At 35.4% G+C, this 20,701-nt stretch overlaps 2 protein-coding genes and 1 pseudogene across 3 annotated transcripts; 1 reads left to right on the plus strand and 2 right to left on the minus strand.

The window, feature by feature from the left end:
• The first annotated feature begins 3,629 nt into the window (after nucleotides 1-3,629).
• Nucleotides 3,630-4,800, plus strand: LOC108462603 (30S ribosomal protein S31, chloroplastic). Its single transcript, XM_017762536.2, has 3 exons — nucleotides 3,630-3,866; nucleotides 3,959-4,023; nucleotides 4,542-4,800. Exons 1-3 carry the CDS (start codon nucleotides 3,701-3,703, stop codon nucleotides 4,674-4,676), a joined length of 366 nt encoding a protein of 121 aa, XP_017618025.1. The 5' UTR covers nucleotides 3,630-3,700; the 3' UTR covers nucleotides 4,677-4,800.
• A 703-nt stretch (nucleotides 4,801-5,503) lies between these two features.
• On the minus strand, nucleotides 5,504-9,260 carry LOC108462595 (receptor-like protein 33). 2 transcript variants are annotated; one of them, XM_053025231.1, is made up of 2 exons: nucleotides 9,101-9,260; nucleotides 5,504-8,748 (listed from the first exon to the last, which is right to left on the minus strand). In XM_053025231.1, exon 2 carries the CDS (start codon nucleotides 8,738-8,740, stop codon nucleotides 5,687-5,689), a length of 3,054 nt encoding a protein of 1,017 aa, XP_052881191.1. In that variant the 5' UTR covers nucleotides 8,741-8,748; nucleotides 9,101-9,260; the 3' UTR covers nucleotides 5,504-5,686. The 2 variants fall into 2 exon arrangements, with proteins under 2 accessions (XP_052881191.1, XP_017618018.1); XM_017762529.2 differs by lacking the exon at nucleotides 9,101-9,260 and having other exon boundaries at nucleotides 5,504-9,067.
• A 2,321-nt stretch (nucleotides 9,261-11,581) lies between these two features.
• On the minus strand, nucleotides 11,582-19,452 carry LOC108466336 (receptor-like protein 6; annotated as a pseudogene).
• Between the last annotated feature and the right edge of the window lie 1,249 nt (nucleotides 19,453-20,701).

Here is a 20,701-nt window from a genome sequence, read left to right on the forward strand (position 1 = left end):
CCATTTGATATTAAGATTCTATATGGAAGAGGAGAGTGGGCCGGGGACCCGCCCCCACATTTCACATGGGTTACACGTTAGCTCATTTGCTTGTCACGTGCCACTCATCACTCCTAAATATTCCCCCTTCATTGAATTTCACATGTGAACATACGATGCCTACACGATATGCATGAATTATTTTGTATCATCTACAATCATACTTGGCTAATCATTTCTATCTTTCAGCATTGCTGTCAATTTTAATTATATATATGTTTATTTAAATATCCCGTTAGTTGTCAATTAAATTTTAACTTAATCGGTATAAATAAAAAGGATGTGAGTTCGAGTGTTTTGAAGCGTATTATCCTTCTATTTATGAATTGGAGAGGGGATATGTGTAGTTTTAGGTATTGTATCAAAAAGAGCAAGTTTTTAGCTCAATTGATATTTGTACTATTTTCAATGCAAGAAAAAGAGTGTTCGAGCACCCTTAAGTGAATTTATCATTTTATTTAAATGTTAATGATAGATTATGGATAATTTTATGCATTGTATAAAAAAATTTTAGTCTCAATACTTAAATGAAATTTGAGTTTAATATTAGTATTTGTTGTCATATTATTGAGACTATTAGTATTTGTTGTCAAAATTTACCATCGACCAACCTATATAATCATACCAATTTTACAGGTAAATCATTATGGAAAAACGAGAAAATATACATAATAATGAACAGATTCCGTCTTGATATCAACAAATGGATTGAATTAAAATTTTATGAAAGTATATGTATTAATGGTATATTTTGACTTTAGTAGCTTTTATAATAAAAAATAAAAAATAAATCACCTAAAGGGTTTTATATATTTTATTTCTTCTAGCACATGCAACCCAAAGATAGGTTTCTTTGCTTTCTTTTTGTTTTATAAAGAGAAAGTGTGTGAATGTCCCCATTTGAAAGTGCTGAATCTGATGGGGCTAATCACAAAGTTTGATTACAAGTAATTAATAAAGAAAAAGGGGAGAATGGGGAATCAATTGCAAGCATGATTAGGGTTTCAATTACCATATTTTATGTTGTTTTTTGAAGCTAAGTCAAAACCCACTTTAGTATTGTTGCGCTTCTTTTTTTGATGATTAGGTAAAGTAAAGAAATTTGACACAATTTGTGATTCATGTGGGAGAGTTGGTTCCCATGAGATATTGTTGGTATTGACCAAATCCACCCTCTCACTTATATTAATATTCTTATGATTAAGGTATTTTTAATGTTCGTTTTACGATTCATGATGATTAATTATTTTAGAATTTATGATTGTCACTCCTAATAATATCATCACCAAAGTTTGAATATGAGTTCTCTAATTGAGAGTGTAATGCACCTTGCCATTTCGCTTTCTAATATCATTTTGGTTTACATGGAAAAAGGTTTAATTGTGGTTTTAGTCCCTTTACCATGCTAAAATTTATATTTAATCTATTTATTTTAATTTGATATAATTTAGTCATTCTATTTTTATAATGTTATTAGCACGTCCAAATTAATAACATCGTTAATTACTTCCGCTAAAGTGATGTTGTGAATTTTCCTTTTTAAAACAACCTCAAGTATTCAAATGACATGTAAAACATATTATTAATTGGACAGAATTGATTGAATTTTCACATCAACTCGACTATGAGACCAAATATCAATAAAAAGAATAACATCTCGTTATCACTTTAATTGCAACAACTATAAGTATTATGAACTTGTGCATGCTAATAACATTACAAAGAGAAGGTCCAAATTATGTCAAATTAAAGTAGAGGGGCTACAACCATAAATAAACCAACAAAAACATGACATTAATGAATCACAATTTTGAACAACTATAATTTTTTTTAAACAATTTCATTATAAATTCTGATCATATCTGTTTTTTTTATACAATATTTAGAACTACCCAAACCTTTTCTCAACTCATATATAAGAAGATAATACGTTTCAGCGTACTCAAACCCATGTCCTCTTATATTGACAATAATACTTATGCCAATCGTCGATAAAAAAAAAATTATACCAATCGAAACGAGAATTACAATTGAAGTCATCAAACAAATCCCATTTGTTTGATGAAGTATATAATTTGTTGAAAAATGGGTTACTTAAAATAAAGCTGTCAATCTTAACTTGTAAGGTTTTTTAGTTGACCATATTTCAAAGCAAGTTTATGAGAAATATAATGAAGCTTAATTATTGCTCTAATTACAGCTTTTTAGAGATTCAAACCAATTGTGTGCCTTGTTCATGGATTAAAGTAAAAAAAATGTAAAATAATATAAACAAAAAGGAAGAATTAAATGCTTTTAGTATAAGCATCACTAAGAATGGATTAGATTGAAGTAATTTAAAATTAAAGGAAGATTACCACAATAAGCAAGGGTCTTTTTTTTTTTTTGCTTAGTGAAAGCTGCAGTTTTGTCAGAAGTTTAGTTAAACCCAAATCTTGTCTTTTCAGTTACTTGGTACTTCAATTTTGTCAGGTTTGTCATAACCATAAAAATTATTTATGAGTTAATTGCATTAAATACCCTCAAATTTTGACCCTCATTCTAAATTGATCTTAAATTCCTGAATATTGCAAGTTGGAGTGGACTTAAGCATGTAATGTCCACAAGTGAGTATAATTACTTCATTAGCTAGAAATTGAAATCACACCGTTGATCCTAAACCCACCGTTGATCATGCCATGTAGGATTTACATTGAGGAACATGAGTTTAGCTTTTAACCAATTCAATTGATTTTAATATCAAAAGAATAAGAGGGATAGGGGCGAGCAAAATCCGATTCGATTTGAAAATTTTGATAAAAAATTTAAAATTTTGAATTAAATAGTTTAGTTATTTAGATCAACTCGAATAAAAAAAATCAAATTTTTTGGTTTTACTCGAATATGAATTACACAATTCGAGTTATCTGAAAATTCGAATAAGAAAAGACAAAAACTACGTCGTTTTGATAAATGTTTACCTTTTCTAAAGTTAAAAGTCAAAACCATTAACTTAAAAGAAAAAAATTATATCGTTTTGATAAATGTTAAGTAATCTTATACTTCTTCTACTACTTAAATAATAAGTCCATGTAAACATAACATTGAGTATAAATAATAGGATCCGTTAACTCGATTTAAAATCTTTTTACTCGATTCGAAAAAAATTTAAATTGAGTTCGGTTGCTAAAATAAGATTCGTCAACTCGACTAACTCAAATTTTTTTTACTCGATTCGACTCGATCGAATGCTCGCCCCTGGAGGGAAACGTATTCGATAATCGTTTTAACAGGTTCTAAGTCACCGACAAAATTTCTTAGTTTCTAACCTGACTTGATCAAACTGCTATAGTTTCCTTATTTCTATATTTTAATCACACCCGTTGATTTAATTAAAGCATAGGAAGGGATTAAAACAAAACATTTTAAAGTTTAGACACCCATCTAAAATTTGATCCATGATTGTCTAACCTTATTTATACTTAGGCCGGGATAATACAATGGGTCAATTTACACCCCCATTAAGAATTGTTTCAATGATCCATGATTTAATCTGGGCTTAGAACAGACAAGGGATATATTGGGATTGGGCTAAAACCTGAAAGCATATATAAAACCCAGAAAAGATTAAGTGATATAAATGTGGTAAGTGATAACCTTATCATCAAAAGAGAAACGAACAATGGCGTCACTACTACTTGGAGCAGCTCCAATCTCAGCTCAGTCCCTTAACCTTTCATATGTTTCTCGTATCTCTTCATCTCATTCCCAAACCCTTGGAACTTCCTTATCAGTTTCAAATTCATCCTTTTCACTCTCAGCAGCTTCTTCTCCTTCAATCCCCTATGGTAGCTAAAAGAAACATAATTTTTTTTTTGTTATTTTTCTGGGTTTCTTTTGAAGATGACAAATTTGGGTTTTATTTGGGTTTTTTTTTCAGTGTACTGTGGCAGAGGGGATAAGAAAACAGAGAGAGGGAAGCGGTTCAATCACTCTTTTGGCAATGTAAGTGTTATGGTTAAATTCTGCTAATAGTCCCTGTACTTTACTAAAGTTGTGGATTTAGTCTATGTACTTTAATTTGATCAATTTGAGCCCCTGTACTTTTCAAATTGGTAATTGTAGTCCCTCTGCTTTTCTAATGTAGAAAATTTAGTCATAACTCAAAATAGTAATAGTTGAATTCATTTGATTAAATTTAGTTACTAGTCATGGACTATACTTTCCGAATTTTGACATTACACATATGATAGTATGTTTGTCGCATTAGATTCTGAAAATAGCAAAACTTACTGAATTTAACAATTCTCGTTCGGTGAACACTGGAATTTTATAATTTGAAAAGTACAGAGTCTTAAAGTGATCAAATTAAAGTACAAAGACTAAATCCACAACTTTTGCATAGTAGAGGGACTAATGATAAAATTTAACCTAAGTGCTATTGTTATTATTAGTTCCCATTTTTGGTTAAACTTGATAGATTTTGATTTTGTTTTATATATATGCATAATGAAATTGAATAGGCAAGGCCTAGGGACAAGAAGAAGGGGAGAGGGCCACCAAGGGTGCCAGTTCCACCATCACCACCGAGAAAAGATAAGTTTGATGATGATGAGAAGATAAAAATTGAAATTGATGAATCCCTTTTTACTAGTTAATGCTTAATTTCTTTAATTTTTCTATTGTAATGGCTTAAATTGAGACAACTTGTTGTGTATGCTGTAATTTGCTGTTGTTAACATTACTCTTTTAATTTGAGTTATTCTTCTCTGTTGTTGAGTTTTTTTGGGGTTCATTTTATGGCAACTAAGTAAATGTAGATATGTGTATTGAGAAGCAGAATTGTAGCAATGGCAGCTCTGTTTTGGGTTGTGTTGGGAAATGAACATAAAAAGCTGAGGTTTTAGTGCCTTGTGTTTGGTTGAACCAACATGTTTTCCAGTGGTTTTATTTGGATAATTTATGTACAAGTGGATGGTTGAAAATTATAGCAACACCACGTGTGATTTCATTGTGTTTATGGTTTGTGAGAGAATTAGATTGGCTAGTTGATTTGATAGTTTGATTAGTTCGACCGGTGATATATAATTAAATATAGAGAATTAGATCATCGGTCCAGTTCTGGCTTTATGCACCAAATTGCATCCCTTAATCCTTTGAAATATTTGAGAATAAAGAAACCAAATTGCACCACTACCCCAACTATAAACATGCACATTGGACAGGCTCTGTTGGTTTTTTAAGTTTTCGAGTTATTTTGTTTTTGGATATTTTGAGTTTGGATTGTTTTAAGTTTGAATCATTTAGAATCTATTTGGTACTGTCCCAACTTCAGTTCATAACATTTCCTAAATACAGTTCTTCTCTGTGGCTCCTCTTAATCACTGAGTACTTGCCGGGGGTGTTAACTGTTCTACTTCCGATATCATGGCTGAGTGCTTTTGGACTTAAAAGATTATTGACTTGGACATTGACCAGAAATCAATTGTATTGGTAGAAAATAATTCAACTTATTTAATCGAAAAGAAACAGGATGCACATATTAAAGCAAAATAAAAAGAGGAAAACATAACCAGAAAAAACAGCATACAGTGGAAACAGAAACCTGAAACTGGATGATACAAGGAAAGAGATAGCTAAGTACCTCTTTTAACTTATTCCCTACTCGTTAATCCCAATCGTTGCTGGGTCCTCCCCTTTGGTTCTGCTTTGCTCTCCTCCCATGCTTTTTTGTTTCACGACCAAGGTGAGGGAAAAGCCTGGACAGAGCAAGATCGATACGCTCGAAATACCAGATCCTCCATCTCTTCCAATAGATAAGAGGTACAATGATAATTCCCAATCCAAAGGTAAACCCTATCTCGATACTTAAATGATTCCAGTGTATAATGCTCCCTGTCTCAGAATCTGAAGGGCTGTCTTCTTTACCTGGTGGCAATCCGCACTTTGTCTTCAAAGGAGGTCCACATAATCCGGCATTGTTCTCAAATGAAGCTTCTGGAAATGATTGAAGTTGGGTGCTCGTTGGGATTGGACCCACTAGCTTATTATTTGAGACATTAAGACATGAAAGGAAATTGAGGTTTGCTAGCTGCAAAGGGATCTCACCGCGTAGGCTATTGCTTGAGAGGTCCAAGGACTCAAGCTCTCGCAGGTTTCCGAAAGATGATGGGATTGGACCTGTGAAAGCATTATGCGAAAAGTTAAGGCCATGAAGTTCTTTGAATTTGCCGATTACTTCTGGTATTGGCCCTTCAAAGTTGTTCCATGAAATGTCAATGGAGGTGAATACGGGCAGGATCTTCACCAGCTCCAACTCTAAACCTTTGGTGGTAATTGTTATTGCATCTTGATATCTAGTACCGCCTCCAGAACCAGAATCTACAAAATGGAGATGTTTGAGCTCTAACAGGTTACTATATGGGTTATGCTGCATAGCATCCCACGTCCCCAAACATGTCAGATGCAGTTTACCACTAAAATTGTTGGATGCTAAGTCAAAAATCTGAAGCATTGACCATCCACCATTATTTCCAGAACAATTAATGTGACCGTTGAATTTGTTGGAACGTAAAACAAGGACGTGCAACTTGGCTATATTCTTCAAATGCCATGGGAATGAATCATTGATCTGATTGTTGCCAATGTCTAAAACCTCCAGCATTTTGCAATTCCCTAGTGATTTTGGAACCTTTCCTTCCAATCGGTTTTGATCGAGTTTGAGAGTTTGTAACTTACAACTTTTTGAAAAAGTGTCAGAAATGATGCCACTGAGATTGTTTTGTCTTAAATCCAATACTCCAAGAGATCCGCTCATCTGAAAGAGGCATTGAGGAATTGGCCCACTCAGTGAATTATTAGACAAATCGAGTACTCTAAGAGATGTACTGCTGCATATCGATGGAGGGATACTCCCATGAATGTTGTTATTTGAGATGGAAAAGAAAGAAACACGCTGGAGGGAGTCACCAATGTGAGCTGGTAAAACGGAGCTGAAATTGTTGTCTGAGTAATCCAGATAGGTGGCATCTAATGTAGGAATTGGGATTTCCCCTTGTAATTGGTTGACATGCAGGTCAATAATCTGAACACTAGAAGTTATGTTCTTCAAAGGTCTTTCGAACCCAACAAGAAAGTTATCAGAAAGATTTAGGCGCAAAAGATCTATCGGTTTCCAAATCCAATCGGGTATTTTCCCATGAATATGGTTGTTGGAAAGGTCAAGGTACATTAAGCTGGACTGATTTTTCAAGAAACCAGGGAACTCTGTTAAGTTGCAAGATGCCAGCCCCAATCCGGTAAATGTGGGGAAAGAAAGCAAGGAAATATTAGTAGCAGTGGCATCAATAGACAACCTGTTATGTGAGAGATCAAGAGACAAAAGATTCCCCAAGTTCTGAAAGGCATTCATTGGTATCAAACCGCTGAAGTTGTTTGAAGAAAGATGTAGGATTTCTAGACCACGGAGTTCAAACAAAGACGTTGGAAATTGCCCTTTTAACTTGTTGTTGCTAAGATCAAGGGTATTAAGCAGTGAAGAGGCCTTATCATGAAAGTCACCAATGCTGCCATTGAATTGATTGTGAGAAAGGTCAAGTCTCTGCAGTGATGGAATGCCAAACAAAGTTGGTGGAATGGTTCCACTTAGCTTGTTGTCTCCTAAGTCAGCATCTTCTAGCTTTGAAAGGCTTGACCAGTCAGTGGAATGAATTGTGCCGACTAACTTATTATGAGCAAGGCTTAGGTTGGTAAGATTCCTCGATGAAGAGAAGGACGGTATTGGACCAGAAAAATTGTTATTGGAAAAATCCAAAGAGACAAGTTGGGTAAGTTTCTCAACTGCTTTGGGTATGGGTCCGCTGAAATTGCAACCAGCAAGCTCTATTCTTGTCAGTCGTCCTAGGTTATCGAGAGATTCTGGAATTTGTCCTCCGAACTTTGTGCTGCTAAGTGCGAGAGCTTGAAGAGAAGCATTGAGAGGAAAATTTGGAAATGAACCTTTGAGTAACATGTTGTATGACAAATCAAGTGTCTGTAAGGTAGGTATCTGGAAAATTTCATCTGGCAGTCTTCCATTCAACCCAGTGCTTCTAAGACTAAGGGAAGTCAGGTTTGGGAATTCTGCAAAGAATTGTGGAACTGAAGCAGACAAGTTGTTGTAGTCCAAGCAAATTACTGAGAGAGATTGGAGCTTGGAAAGTGAAGAATGTATAGGTCCTGAAAGATAACAGTTGGATATGCTCAAAACTTGCAACTCAGTCAACGGCGATAATGCCCGACACCATTCATTCCCCATAGCTGATATATTTACGCCATCAAGATAGAGAAATCTTAGCCTCGTCAGATTTTGAACAAGCATCTCTAGGTTCGGCTTCTCAAGTTTCAATGGTTCTCCACTCAAGAATGGATCTGTAGATAAATCGAGAGTAATCAACCTTGTCAAGCGTGAAATCTTAGCTGGGATTTGTCCTGTAAAGCAAGCATTGGATAAATTAAGATAACTCAAATTCTCCAATTTATCAAATCCAGCGGGAAAAGCAGTCATGAACTGATTAGAAGCCAAATTGAGTCGCTGAAGATGTTGAAGACGAAAAAGACTACTTGAACCGTCAATTGAGCTTGAAATTGCTCGGTTGCTCAAGTCAAGACCGATGACATGACCACCGCCATCGCAACTTACACCATCCCAGGAACAGCAATCCATGGCTTGGTTCCATTTCATCAGCTTTCCTAATGGAATAGGATATATAAAAAGATCGGAGCTGCTTGTCAAATTCAAGTCGAGCAACAACTGTTTTTGATCGTTTCGACATTGACCAGAAACTAAAACTAAGTTGCTAATACTAAGGAAAATTGCAAAATATGAACTAAATAAGAGCCATGAAAGCAGTAAAATCCTCATATTTCTGTTTTTTTGAGGCTATTGAAAGATGAATGAAACTTGTAAGAGACGTTGAGTATATAGAGAAATGGGGAGGGAAAATATGTTTAACTTTTATTTTTATCTCACGCTACACTGTATGCTACAATATTTAATCTCACATCACTACAATTTTTACATTAATTCAAATAAACGCATTACCCGTTCAAAGGGACTCTGGATGCTGCCATGTAGGAAGATTCAAAAAGTGATTAATAGGGAGAGTGGAGAAGAAAATTGCAAACGTCTCACTTGGTCTAATAATGAAAGAGAGAAGAAAAAGGATTATAGAGTTGTGTGTGGGTTAATTTCTCCATCAACCCTGGATAAGGTTCTGCTAACATTAAATAATTTGGTTATATTTCAATACATGTAACATCTTATGTCCCATATCGAAAAGGCTTACTGAAGAAGAAAATTAAAAGGTTGGTTGGATGTCCATATATCATTTCATTAAGATGAATTCTTAGGTTTGACTACAAATTAAGATACATTAAGAGTAACTATATCAAGCCTGAAATCTCAATTGGAATTTGCCCTATAAAACCACCAGCTTTGGACAAAGGAAAAGAAAAATAGGGTTAATAATGAATACTTACATAACAAGTACTTAAATAGAAAAATAGAAGGGTCAAATGGGGTAAATAAGAAAAATAGGGACTCAAAACAAATATTTTTTCAGCTTTTAATATGAAAAAAAAAGACTAAAATAAATTAATTAAATGCTAGGGCTTCCAATTTTTTACCATAAATGCTTCATCTCTTAGGGTCCCAAATTTTTTTTAACTTTTATTGTATTACATTTTATAATTCTTTTAAAATGGGTCCAATTTATTGTTTCGCCTATAGCCTCAAAAAGTCAAGAACGGGCCTGCTTACATTTCATATTAATTTACACTAATTTTTTATTATTCATATCTGTTTTACGGTTCGTATTTGAGATTTGTGACTGTTCCTCTTAACAATGTCATTTTTAAGTTTTGGACTTATATCTCCTCTTAAAAATACAATATGTCTTACCATTATACTCAACACTTATCAGTATTAATTTACACTAATTACAATAACTAAAGCTACATTATTTGAAAAAGTAAATAGTTACATGCAAGGGGCAAAATTGCTAGTGAAGAAAAATGCAGCCTATTATTAATTTGGTAAAAAGATCTCTCCAATTTCTCTCAATTTTGAAATTGAGCAAATTAGTCTCTTTAAAAAAATTTGAAGTAATTTAATGCCTGTCAATTTTCGAAAATAAGCAATTAAGGATAATTAAGCACAACATTAATCTCTCTTATTAACTGTACATAGTTTTATCTATATAATAATTTTATTCTTTAATGTTTATATGTTTTGTCATTTTAGCCTTAATTCTAAAAAGTTCAACAAATTTAGTATCAACATTTATACATTTGCACAAATTTTATGAAATAAATTTGTTAAATTAGAACCAAATTGACAAAATGTATGAATTTTAATGGTTAAATTTGTTATTATACCAATCAAAATGTTCAATTGATAAAAAATATTAATTTCGTGATTAATTATTCTTATTGCTCACTTTTGAAATTGATAGAAATTAAATTACTTTAAAGTTTTTTTTGAGAAGGACCAATTTGCTCAATTTCAAAATTGAGAGTGATGAGAGAGTTGTTTTTACCTATTAATTCTCTTCTAAATAGGTTGAAAAGTGTACCAAAAATTCCATGTGGCTTTAATGCAGGCTCCTTAAATTTGAATGGTGTGTTCTAAAAATATGACTAATTATGTCTGTATCATCTATTTTCCCTCTTTTGCCTTTTTAGTTTTTCCTGGACCATAATCAGTTGATTATAGTCTGCAATAGAGTTGAATGATATATGAGATGAGAGGAGACTGAACAAGGATATTAAAAGGTTGGTTGGATGTCCATATCAAGTTTCCACTGAATTAATTCCATACACCATTTTTCTCACTAATAATATCCCAAAGCCATTGACTTCAAAGTCCTTTTTTTGCTATGTTCAAGGCTATCATTTCACTAAGATGAATTCTTGGTTACTTACAGTTACTGCATGGTAATCTAAGTACAAGTAATAAATTGTGAAGTAACCATTCATGCAATGATGAATTAAGGTTACGAAGTTGCGAGCTCAAAAGATGTGAACTCATCAAAAGCTGCGAGCTCTCCTAAAGAGACGACTTCACAAAAAATGCAAGCTCATCAAAATACGAACTGTTAAGGGTTTTAGCGATCCCTCATATAAAGTGCGAGCAAGGTTCCCTTGTGCTAAAATTGATGTTTTTGTTTAATCATTTTATCTTTACTTTCCCAAGATGTTTAGTGGGATTAATTGATTTTTTGTAACCATTTCACATTTATATTGTAAATAAATGACGAAGAATATACAAGCAGATTATTTGCATCTGCTAAGTGTTCTTTTTACTTTCTCTCTTAAATATCTTTGCTCTGGTCTCTCGATTCAAAAACACTAACACCAAGGCTTATTTCATATATATATAGATAGATAGAAATTTCATTTTGGGATAATTCTACTTATTTAATCCAATAGAAACAGGATAAACTTGTTACAAGGAAAATAGAAGGTGGAAACAAAAGTAGCAGAAACAACATACGGTTGAAACAGAAACCAGAAACAGGATAATTCAAGGAAAGAGATAGCTAAAGTACCTCTCTTAACTTAAATGATTCTAGTGTATAATGCTCCCTGTCTCAGAATCTGAAGGGCTGTTTTCTTTAGCTGGTGGCAATCCGCACATTGTCTTCAAAGGAGGTCCACATAATCCGGTATTGTTCTCAAATGAAGCTTCTGAAAATGATTGAAGTTGGGTGCTTGTTGGGATTGGACCCACTAGCTTATTATTTAAGACATTGAGAAATGAAAGGAAGTTGAGGTTTGCTAGCTGCAAAGGGATCTCACCGCATAGGACCCAAGCTCTCGCAAGTTTCCGAAAGTTGTTGGGATTGACCCTGTGAAAGCATTATGTGAAAAGTTGAGGGCATCAAGTGCTTCGAATTTACCAATTACTTCTGGTATTGGCCCTTCAAAGTTGTTAACTGGTATTTTCACAAGCTCCAACTTATTGCCTTTGATGGTAACTGGTTTTGCATCGTCTCCAAAGTCTAAATTTATGAGATGTTTGAGCTCTGATTGGCCTTTATCTGAGTTAGGCTGCATAGCATCCCATGTCCCCAAACATGTCATATGCAGTTTACCACTAAAATTGTTAGATGCTAAGTCAAAAACCTGAAGCATTGGCCATACATTATTGTTTCGAGGACAATCAATGTGACAGTTGAATTTGTTGGAACGTAAAACAAGGACATGCAACTTGGCTATATTCTTCAAATGGCATGGGAACGAGTCATTGATCTTATTGTTGCCAATGTCTAAAACCTCCAGACATTTGCAATTCCCTAATGATTTTGGAACCTTTGTATTGGAACCCACCATTCTTTGAAAAGTCAAATGGGGTGGGCACCGAAAGTAGAAAGTAATATTGGTTGGCAAGTTGGGTTAAAAGTTGGCATGGGATAATTGCAATTTTGGTCCCTAATTGTATAGGGACATTGCAAGTTGATCCTTGAACCTCAACTATAAATAGGCCTAACCATTTCTTACTTTCTTCATCCCATAATTGCCATTCTCTACTTAAGGCATTATTCTCTCTCTATTTGTAAATTTCACTTGTAATTTTGGAGTGAAATATATTTGGTAGTGCTTGGGACGTAGGCAAAATTTCTTTGAACCTCGTTAAAATTCGTGTTCTTTATTATTTGTTTTGCATATTTTGTGAATGTGATTGTAGTGATTTATTGTGCTATTAAATTACGATAGAGGATATTCGGCTAGGAAAGACTTGGTATTTAAGTGATCTTCGTGATCTACCTCTCTTTCCGGAATTGAACTTGGTGTGATTTTTAGTACAATAATTTTACTCTTTCACACGCTTCAGCGCAACAATTGGTACCAGAGCAGATTCGTACTTGGGGAATACGACCGTTTACGGTACTATTCACGATACATTACTATTCACGATATAGTATTATTCACGATACGGCACTATTTACTTAATACGATCTGTTCACGTATCACGATGAGTTGGGATTGAGGAGAAAATGGCAAAGAGATCGTCATCGCAAGGACTCTCGTGACAAATGCAAAATTTGAAGTAGAGAAATTTGACGGTACCAATAATTTTGGTATGTGGCAATGTGAGATCTGGATGTCTTATGTCGCAAGAGCTAGATATAGCCCTTGAAGAAAAACCCGACAAGATGGATGACAAGGAGTGGGCCAAGATCAATAGACAGTGTGGTACAATCCGCCTATGTTTGGCCAAAGAGCGTAAGTACTGTCATGAGGGAGACATCAAAGAAGTTATGGGATACACTGGAAGTAAAGTTTCTAACGAAAAGTCTTGAAAATAGGTTTTATATGAAAAGAAACTTTATCGATTCACGATGCACCAAAGATGTCGATGAATAACCATGTGAACTCATTCAATAAAATTTTAGCAGACTTGCTAAATTTGGATGAGAAATTTGAAGATGAAGACAAGGCATTATTGTTGTTGAATTCCTTCCGATGAATATGATCATCTTACCACCACATTGCTTCATGGGAAGGACACGATCACATTTGATGCGATCAGTAGTGCGTTGTATAGATCTCGAGACTCGAAAGAAAGATAAAAGAGATCACGAGATACAACCGAAGTCTTAACAAAGAAGAGGTCGTTCACACAAAGACAAATCTGGTAGAAGGGAAAGTCCAAAGGAGACCCGCCAAGATGAATGTGCCTTTTGCCGTGAAAAGGGCATTGGAAAAAGAATTGTCCTAAGCTACAAAAGGGCAAGGCTATTTCTAATGCATGTGTGCGAGCATGATGAGGAGTCGACTTTAGCTTGGTTGGCATGGCAATGGCATGTCAAACGGATGAGTGGATTTTGGATTCAGGATGTACTTACCATATGTGTCCTAATAAGGACTGGTTTTCTAGTCTTAAAGAGCTAGAAGGTGGAATTGTTCTTATGGGCAATGATAGTGCTTGTAAGACAATGGGAGTGGGTACAGTCCAATTGAAGAATCACGGGCTCAATCCAAGTCTTGACAGATGTTCGCTACGTACCTAGCCTGAAGAAAAATCTCATCTCATTAGGGGCCCTAGAATCTAAAGGGCTCACAATCACTTTGAGAGATGGATTACTAAAAGTAGTAGCTGGGCAATTGACGGTGATGAAAGGCACAAGAAGAAATAACTTGTACTTTTAAATGGAAGTACAGTTATTGGATCAACATCAACAATTTCTACAAAAATGTAGATTCAGAGGCTACCAGATTATGGCATATGCGATTGGGACATCTTTGGTGAAAAAGCTTTGCAGACATTGGCGAAGCAAGGCTTGTTGAAAGGTGCAAATTCTTGCAAAATGGAATTTGTGAACATTGTGTTCGGGCAAGCGAAAGAGGGTAAAATTTGGTCCAAGAATTCACAATACGAAAGGAATTCGGACTACGTTCACGATGATGTGTGGGGACCTACCAAAGTAGCTTCTTTGGGAGGTATGCACTATTTTGTTACTTTTGTTGATGATTATTCAAGAAAAGTATGGGTGTATCTAATGAAAAGAAAAAGTGAAGTTTTGGATGCATTTACGAAATGGAAGAAGATGGTGGAGACTCGGATCGGTCGAAAGGTCAAACGACTTGATCGATAATGGTACTTGAGTACAAAACAATCCATTTCTACAAGTATGCCAAGATGAGGGCATTGTGCGACACTTCACTGTTCGGGATACACCACAATGAGAATGGGGTGGCAGAACGCATGAATCGAACTATACCGAGAAAGTTCGATGTATGTTGTCCAATGTTGGATTGGACAAAGAATTTTGGTGAGGCGATTACATATGCGTGCCATCTAATTAACCGCTTGCCATCACCGCAATAAATGGAAAAACTCCTATGGAGATGTGGACTGTAAATCACATCGATTATGATTCTTTACATGTATTTGGTTCCATCGCATATTATCATGTAAAGAATCTAAGTTAGACCCAAGAGCAAAGAAAGCATTATTCTTGGGTATAACTGATGGAGTAAAAGGATACCGCCTCTCGTGTCCTAATACAAGGAAAATTGTTTTCGAGAGATGTGACTTTTGATGAATCAACCATGTTGAAGTACAAGGATTCACAAAAGGATGACAAAACCAGAGTACTTTGCGGCAGTGGAGCTTGAAAAGGTTAACGATGATCCAGCTAATATTGGAGGGACAAATGATGAAGAGGTTCCTACCCAAGAACCTCTACAAAGAACAAGATTCAATTGCATATAGAAGGCCAAGAAGAGAGATTCGTAAGCCTGCTCGCTTTGATGATATAGTGGCCTATGCACTTCCAATTGCAGATGATGATGTTCCTTCTACTTACACAGAAGCAGTAAGTAACCCTTATGGTGTAAAGTGGAAGCAAGCAATGAATGAAGAAATGCAGTCTCTTCATAAAAATAAGACTTGGGAGTTGGTGACACTACCCAAGGGAAAGAAAGCAATTGGATGCAAATGGGTATATGCAAAGAAGGAAGGATTTCCTGATAAAATTGAAATTCGATACAAGGCTAGATTGGTAGCAAAGGGTTACGCTCAGAAAGAAGGAATAGATTACAATGAAGTGTTTTCTCCAGTTGTGAAGCATTCGTCTATTCGGATTTTGCTAGCCTTGGTTGCGCATATGATCTTGAACTAGTTCAACTTGATGTGAAGACCGCGTTTTACACGGTGATTTGGAAGAGGAAATCTATATGACTCACCAGATGGATTCAAGGTTCTTGGAAAAGAAAATTGGGTTTGCAAACTGACAAAGTCGCTTTATGGATTGAAGCAATCTCCGAGGCAGTGGTACAAGCGATTTGATCAGTTCATGAAAGGGCAAAGGTACACAAGAAGTAAATTTGATCATTGCGTGTATTTTCAGAAGCTACAAGAAGAAACTTTCATATACTTGCTCTTATATGTTGATGATATGCTAATAGCATCTAAGAGCAAAGTTGAGATTGAAAGATTGAAGACTCAACTCAATCTCGAGTTTGAGATGAAAGATCTAGGAGAAGCTAAAAAGATTCTCGGCATGGAAATATGGAGAGATAGAGCTCATAATAGAGTTAGCTTGTCTCAGAAGCAGTATTTGAAAAAGGTACTACAGCAGTTTGGCATGAACGAGCAGACAAAACCTGTAAGTACCCCGTTGGCTTCTCATTTCAAGCTTTCTGCACAACTATCTCCTTCGACGAATACGGAACGAGAATACATGTTGCAAGTTCCGTATTCTAATGCAGTGGGTAGCTTGATGTATGCAATGGTGTGTACAAGACCCGACATTTCACAGGCAGTTAGTATAGTGAGCAGGTATATGCATAATCCTGGAAAAGGACATTGGCAAGCTGTGAAATGGATTCTACGGTATATTCAGAAGACCGTGGATGTTGGATTACTTGTTCAAGCGGGATAATACACTTGGTAAAGGTGTTATTGGATACGTTGATTCGACTATGCGGTGATTTGGACAAGCGAAGATCAACCACCGGTTATGTGTTTACACTTGCTGGAGGACCAATAAGTTGGAAGTCTACACTACGATCTCAGCTTGCATTGTCAACCACGAAGCCGAGTACATGGCTGTAACAGAGGTCAGAAAGGAGGCTATTTGGTTACAAGGTATGGCTAAAACCTTGGGGTTGGTTCAGGAGCATATTAACGTGTATTGTGATAGTCAAACCGCTATTCATTTAGCAAAGAATCAAGTCTATCATGCACGCACAAAACATATCGACGTCGATTCCATTTTGTGCGGAAATTATTGAAGAGGGAAAATTTGTCTTGAGAAGATCAAGACTGCAGATAATCCCGCAGATATGATGACCAAGGTGGTATGACAACCAAGTTCAAACATTGTTTGAACTTGATTAATATCTGCAAGTTTAACAGTTGAAGAAGGCACTATCAAGTATTGTTGTCAAAAGCGAGAAGAATTGTGTGAAGATAAGATTATCCTAATCAAATCTTCAAGGTGGAGATTATTGGAACCCACCATTCTTTGAAAAGTCAAATGGGTGGGCACCAAAAGTAGAAAGTAATATTGGTTGGCAAGTTGGGTTAAAAGTTGGCATGGGATAATTGCAATTTTGGTCCCTAATTGTATAGGGACATTGCAAGTTGATCTTTGAACCTCAACTATAAATAGGCCTAACCATTTCTTACTTTCTTCATCCCATAATTGCCATTCTCTAATTAAGGCATTATTCTCTCTCTATTTGTAAATTTCACTTGTAATTTTGGAGTGAAATATATTTGGTAGTACCCAGGGGCGTAGGCAAAATTTGTTGAACCTCGTTAAAATTACGTGTTCTTTATTATTTGTTTTGCATATTTTGTGAATGTGATTGTAGTGATTTATTGTGCTATTAAATTACGATAGAGGGATATTCTGGCTAGGAAAGACTTGGTATTTAAGTGATCTTCGTGATCTACCTCTCTTTCCTGGGAATTGAACTTGGTGTGATTTTTCAGTACAATAATTTTACTCTTTCACACGCTTCCGCGCAACACTTTGTAACTAACAGCCTTTTGAAAAAGTGTCAGAAATGGTGCTACTGAGTTCGTTTCGCCTTAATCAGTACTCCAAAAAGCACGTTCATCTGAAAGAGGCATTGAGGAATTGGCCCACTCAGAATTAGTAAACAAATCAATTACATCACGATGACGAAGGGATAATCCCATGAATGTTGTTATTTGAGATGGAGAAGAAAGAAGCATATTGAAGGCAGTCACCAAAGAAAGCTGGTAAAACAGAGTTGAAATTGTTGTTTTGGGTAATCCAGATAGGTGACATCTAATGGAAGAATTGGGATTTTCCCTTCCAATTGATTTCCATACGGATCCAAAACAATAAAGCTAGAAGTTCTATTATCCAAAGGTCTTTCGAACTGTACAAGGAAGTTCTGAGAAAGGTTTTTGGTAACTTAGATATCTTGTTTTCCAAATTCAATTGGGCATTTCCCCATGAATCTGGTTGTCTGAAAGATCTAAATAGGTTAAACTGGACTGATTTTTCAAGAATCCAGGGAACTTCGTGAAGTTGCAAGATGCAAACTTCAATGTAGAAAATGTGGGGAAAGAACGTGAGGATATATTAGTAGCAGTGCCATCGATAGACAACATGTTATATGAGAGATCAAGACATGCAAGATTCCTCACGTTTTGAAAGGCACTCATTGGAATCAAACCGCTGAAGTTGTTTGAAGAAAGTGTAAATATTTCTAGACCATGAAGTTCAAACACAGACATTGGAAATCGTCCTTGTAATCTGTTAATGCTAAAAGTAAGGGTATGAAGCGGTGAAGAGGCCTTACCATGAAGGTAACCAATGCTGCCATTGAATTGATTTTGAGAAAGGATAAGTCTCCGCAGTGATGGAATCCTAAACAAAGATGGTGGAATGCTTCCACTTAGCTTGTGGTTACTTAACAAATTCTAGCTTAGAAAGGCTTGACCAGTCAGTGGAATGAATTGTACCGCTTAACATATGATCAGAAAGATCTAGCAACGTAAGATTCGTAAATGATGAGAACGATGGTACTGGACCAGAAAAATTATTCAAGGAAAAATCTAGATAGACAAGTTGCATGGGTCCATTGACATTATAGAGTCCAAGACTAAGGGAAGGTAGGTTTGGGAATTCTTCAAAGAATGGTGGCACCAAACCAGACGAATTTCTGTTGTCCAAGCTAATTATTGAGAGAGATCGTAGCTTGGAAAGTGAAGAATGTTTAGGTCCTGAGAGATAATAGTAGGACATGCTCAACACTAGCAACTTAGTCATTGGGGATAAGCCCCGACAACATTCGTTGCCCGTGGTCAATATATTTATGCCATCAAGATAGAGAAATCTTAGCCTCGTGAGATTTTGAACAAACATCTTTAAGTTTGGCTTCTCAAGTTTCAATGATGTTTCAGAAAAACGAGATGTAGATCAATCGAGAGTGACTAACCTTGTCAAGCATGAAATCTCAATTAGAATTTGCCCTGTAAAGCCAGCTTCAGACAAATTAAGATAACTCAAATTCTCCAACTTTTCAAATCCAGCAGGAAAACTTGCTCAAACCGATCAAGATGCAAATTGAGTCGCTGAAGATGTTGAAGATGGAAAAGACTATTTGAATTGTCAATTGGACTTGAAATTGATCAACCACTCAAATCAAGACCGATAACATGACCACCAGCATCGCAGCTTACTCCATCCCAGGAACAACAATCCGTGATTTGATTCCATTTCATCAGCCTTCCTAATGGGGTAGAAAACGTAGTAGAGTTGAAGTTGCCGCTCAAATTCAATTCCAGCAACAACTGTTTCTGATTGCTTTGACATTAACCAGAAACTAAAACCAAGTTGCTAATGCTAAAACAGCTGCAAAATATGAATTGAATAAGAGCCATGAAAGCAGTAAAATCCTCATTTTCTATGAGATTATTGAAAGATGAATGAAAATGGTAAGGGATGTTGAGAATTCAAAGAAATGGGGGAGGGAGAAAGCTGAGATGCTATAGTAGTATGAATGCTCAATGCTGCAATGTTCTATTGGAGAAGAAAATTGCAAACGTTTCTCTCGATCTGATCATTATATCTGTCATTTTTAACTTTTTTGATAATAAAATTAAAGTCCATAATATGAGGAGGAGTCTTGGCTTTGTTAAATCATGAGAGACCTCAGCAAAAGTATCTGATATGCAGCTTCTTTGTTAAGCAAATAGCAGTGCTACATAGCTTAGGTCCCTTCTTCATGCCAAGAAAAGAAAAACACCACATGCAGAGACTTTTTTTGTTTTTTTCCCCAAAGATGTAAAATTCAATAAATGACTATAAATGAAATATTGAATGAAATAACTCGATCAGAGACGAGAACATGTGTTAATGATGGCAATTATATACATGTAAAATTACATGTATTTTATCAGAAGTACATTTATGGGAAAATAGTTGATTCTTTAATGCATTGTTTTAAATATGATATAATCTAATATTTTTTTTATAAAGCTTCTAGATATATATAGCAATGTTTTGATGAATTTTAAGTAATTTTGAGTTTACAGTGAATTTTAATAATAATTACCATAATTCTAGATATATATAACAATGGGGAGAGGTGAGTAGTTCTAAGCACTGTGCCAAAGAAAAAAAATTCCATTTACCAAGTAAGAAAAGTGGGCATGAATCTGTTATAAGCCAGATTGAGTTGCTGAAGATGTTGAAGACAAGATCAATTGCGCTCGAAATTGATCGGTTGCTCAAGTCAAGACCGATAACATGACCACCGGCATTGCAACTTAAACTATCCCGAGAACAGCAATATATGAATCCTCAGTTTGAGCGGCCAGAAACTAAAACCATGAAATTGACCAGTAAAATCCTCATTTCTGTGAGGATGTTGAAAGATGAACGTAAATCGTAATGGATGTTCGCAATATAAAGAAGTCGGGGACTGAGAATGTTCGAATGCTATAGGACTATGAATCCTCCATTTGCTGACGTTTGTTTTTCAACTAATAAAACTACGTTGCATTTGCTTAAGGGTTCTCTGCGTACAAATTATTTAATATTTGAGATAATGCAAAAGTTGACGTTAAATTTTCACACTGGGGAGAAGTTAAGGTTCTTTCATGATCTAATCTAAGTGGTCGGAACCAGTAATCGAATTTACTACGTTT

Source organism: Gossypium arboreum, chromosome 2, assembly GCF_025698485.1.
Source record: "Gossypium arboreum isolate Shixiya-1 chromosome 2, ASM2569848v2, whole genome shotgun sequence".
Lineage (NCBI taxonomy): Eukaryota > Viridiplantae > Streptophyta > Magnoliopsida > Malvales > Malvaceae > Gossypium > Gossypium arboreum.